The sequence below is a fragment of the Bidens hawaiensis genome, unplaced genomic scaffold (assembly GCF_021521415.1).
Source record: "Bidens hawaiensis isolate Kalapana, Puna unplaced genomic scaffold, B.hawaiensis_p1.1 tig00049502_1, whole genome shotgun sequence".
Classification (NCBI taxonomy): Eukaryota; Viridiplantae; Streptophyta; class Magnoliopsida; order Asterales; family Asteraceae; genus Bidens; species Bidens hawaiensis.
The window spans coordinates 6,097-9,964 of NW_027498857.1; the positions used below are offsets into that span (position 1 = coordinate 6,097).

Here is a 3,868-nt window from a genome sequence, read left to right on the forward strand (position 1 = left end):
CGCCTACGTGGCTCGCGAACACCGCTACACCCCTCAGGTGAATGCGGGCGCGGTTGGGCGGTGTGGCTGTGGCCGCGGGGCAAAGTAGCCGTTGGAGGAGAGTTGACTGGTCAACTTTACCGTTGGCCAGTCATAAATATTTATTTATTTTTTTATTTTTTTTACCTATAAATACAAATCCACACTTTCTATAAAAACTCAAACCATACATTATCTCTATCAAAACTTCTATTTATATATTTATAAATGGCATCGTCATCATCGTCTTCCTATTCTACCGAAGAAGACGAACTCATTTGTCAAGCGGTTCAAACAACGGTAAGCTTTTTGAGAGATCAAAATCGCCCCCGAGCCCCATTGTTCCGCCAACCGCTTATTCGTGATTGAAAGATCGCTAACGAAACTTTGATACGTCACTATTTTAGTCCCAATCCCACATATGGTGAGGATAGTTTTAGAACCCGTCTTCGAATGACTAGACGATTATTCATGCGTCTAGCAAATGACTTGCCGGAGCACTTTGAGTATTTTCAACAAAGGGATGACGCTAGAGGTAAGCCCGGATTCACGGCTACTCAAAAAATTACCGCCGCTCTTCGGCAACTAGCGTATGGTGTTGGATCGGACATGTTGGACAAGTATCTACAAATGGCTAAAAAGACCGGACGCGATGCGCTTAACCACTTTTGTAGAGGTATATATTTTTTTTACGTTTGTTTATATATTTTTCAAATATTTACATAACTTATATAACTTTAATAATTATATTTAGAGGTCATATCGCTATACAAGCGGGGATATTTACGTAGACCAACAATGTATGATATCCAATGCATATACGAGGTGCACGGTGAAAAGCATGGTTTCCCCGGGATGCTCGGTAGCCTTGATTGTATGCATGTTGGTTGGGCTATGTGTCTCACTGCTTGGCGAGGTCAATTCCATCGAGGTGATCACCCCGGCCCTACTATTGTACTTGAGGCGGGTGGCGTCATAGGATCTTTGGATTTGGCATGCGTTCTTTGGGGCTGCCGGCTCTAATAATGACCTCAATGTTATTGATCAGTCACCGATAATCGATTACCTTATCGACGGGGTTGAACCCCCTCAAGCTTTTTTGCAAATGGAGAACATTTCAAGTACGGGTACTACCTCGTTGATGGTATTTACAACGAATGGGGGATACTTGTTCAAGCTTACGCGTCTCCAGTTTCTTTCAAACGAAAGTACTTCACGAAGAAATAAGAATCGGCAAAGAAGGATATTAAAAGGGCGTTTGGAGTCCTAAATAAACGATGGGCAATGTTGGTGAATCCAATAAGATTTTGGACAAGGGAGAAGATAACGGAAGTCGTCATCACGTGTATAATCCTACATAACATGATACTAGAAGACGAGGGTAAATCTATTTGTCAAAACTACCAAGGTGATATTTCAAGACAAGAATCGACGATCACCAATGAACAACGACTCGCCAACATAAATATCATCAAGAGCCGTGAGTTACACGGCAACGTTCGACATGAGTTGGTCGAGCATTTGTGGGATAGAAGACCCGATGATCTTGTATTAGACTAGTATCAACGTAATGTTTTATGTTATTATTAATGTAATGTTTTATATTATTATTTAATGTATTCTTTAAAATAATTAAATAAATAAAAAACTGGATCAAGCCCCTGATCACCTGGACCACTACACCCTCTGGGGCTTGGTTGAGGGGCTTGATCCATGGCCTATCATCGCCTACGTGTCAGATTTTGCTTGGCTCACATAGGACTTAACCAAGTCCCATTACCTTTAGCCTCAAATGATTGTTTGATAGTGTTGGAGTGAGTCTTATAAATAATTTCGTGCATTGAAATTTTGAGTTTCATGATTTCACAGTTCCTTAGGAGTTTATTTGTAGTGAACTCGTTCACTACCACTATTCCAAAATAAAGTTTTGGGGCCATTATACTTTTATTAGTAACAATCAAGTAAAAAAGGTATACATCGTGTACGTGAGTTGTATGTAAAATACACCCTAGCTTTTATGACTAATATATAGCTAGTTGTACACCGTCAAGGCAAGTGCTATTTCATGATCGGCACCCCTGATGTTGAATGGTGGGGTTGAAGTGTTGAAGAAAAACTGAGATGACGTTTATGTGACGAATGATAGAGAATTGAATATAACGCGTAGCCTACTTTGAGTAGATAAAGTAATAAAAATTGTCAAACGAGGCATCCATCCATATAGTTTATTTTAAGGATATAATTAGAGCGTTCACAATAGCATCTTCATAATTTAAGGAAATTATAAACCTCAACCATTTTTTAAAAGGCCGAATATATTAAAATCAACAAGAGAAATTCCTAACGAGTAGCTATGAGCCTATGACTCTCTTAGCACCAAGAACATGACACTCGGAGAACCGAGAACATACAAAAGCAAACAGAGACAAAACAAGTCCAACCCAAGTAGAACGACATACTTACAAAGGGAGCTACGTTAGCAAAATTGAACCTCCACAAAGTTCCTAGTCCAAAGTGTTTCTTCTTCCTTGGTTCTTCAACCATAAAAAAAACATTCTTTAACATTCGCAATTACCTTTGTAAATGGATTTAAAAAAAATGTGTTAATGAATTGAATTAAAATGGCGAAAAGAAAAATATGTAAAGCACTTTTTGAAAAGAATTAAAAAGAGTGAGCAACCTTAATGATTATCATTTAACCTTAATCGCACCATTGTTGTTCATCTTCGCTGCGTTCGATTTCGAAGGTAACTATATTTAGGGTTTGGCCAAAATTAATTTCGATTCATATGTTTGTTTTAGGGTTTTGATTCTAGTTGCCAACTGCTAATTAGTAATTAGTTCTACTATAAGTCATGATTTTATATATACTAAATCTAAGAGCATGTTTGGGATTGAATATGAAAAGTGCTTATGGCTTTTTAAAAAACCATTTTGAAAAGCCAGGATTTGAGGCTTTTAGAAACTGCTTTTTAACCATTTTAAAAAGCTAAAATAAAAGGTTTTTTTGTGATTGCCAAACACCATTTAACTTATTGGCTTTTTGAAAAAGCGAATAAGCCAATAAGGTGTTTTCAAACTCAATCCCAAACATGCCCTAAATGCAGATGCCAAATATACTTGTGAACGTTGGTTACAATGGTACTTGGAAAGCACTCATATGTCATATCTGGGTTATGACGTGCGTTTTTCACTTCTCTGTTTCCCTGTAAACACCACGAGGCAACAATTCATTCGACTCGTACTCGTACGTGAGCAAGTCCAATGACTTCCTGCCAACCAAGCCTTTAGGCTCGAGTATATGCCTGGAACGGCTCATGTATTGATTAATAATGATGATGCCTACGCCAACTTCCTAACGCATGTACCCTGGTCAGGGGACAAAAGTTTATGTTCTTTAATTTGGAATGAAGGTAGAGCAGGCTTTTGAATTGTATGTTGGATTTGCCGTGCTTTGGAATTGTGTTATGTCGTGTTATGTTGTATTATGTTGTATTATGTTATGTTATGTTATGTTATGTTATGCGGTGTTTCTTTTTGTAACGGAGATATGTTGATCATGTAATAATTCGTGGCTTTGTTGGCTTGTTGCTAGCAAATTCTATCAAACACTTAAGAGCACACCAAAAGCAGCTTGCATTAGGTGTAGAGTTGAGCTTTGGGCGCTTAGAATGATTTTCATATGTTTAACTAAACAATTGAACGGCTTGTGATTAATTTCCAGAAACTTATATAACGGTGATTTCCAAGCAATGTGGTTGTAGGCCAACTCGCAGAGAAGATAAGTGCCGCCGACTTAAAGGTATAACTTAAATCACATATATATATATATATTTTTTTGACAATTTTT

The 3,868-nt window shown here is 37.8% G+C and overlaps 1 protein-coding gene across 1 annotated transcript; it reads left to right on the plus strand.

Moving 5' to 3' along the window:
- Nucleotides 1–489: 489 nt before the first annotated feature.
- On the plus strand, nucleotides 490–1,041 carry LOC143598054 (uncharacterized). The gene is made up of 2 exons (XM_077076374.1): nucleotides 490–694; nucleotides 773–1,041. The coding sequence occupies exons 1-2, from the start codon at nucleotides 490–492 to the stop codon at nucleotides 1,039–1,041; spliced, it is 474 nt and encodes a 157-aa protein (XP_076932489.1).
- The last annotated feature ends 2,827 nt before the right edge of the window (nucleotides 1,042–3,868 follow it).

What these genes read in the sequence shown, in the direction of transcription:
- LOC143598054 (XM_077076374.1), top strand. Translation starts at nt 490, where the DNA reads ATGCGTCTAGCAAATGACTTGCCGGAGCACTTTGAGTATTTTCAACAA. An exon ending in GCTTAACCACTTTTGTAGAG is followed by an intron (nt 695 to 772) that starts GTATATATTTTT and finishes AATTATATTTAG; the next exon opens with AGGTCATATCGCTATACAAG.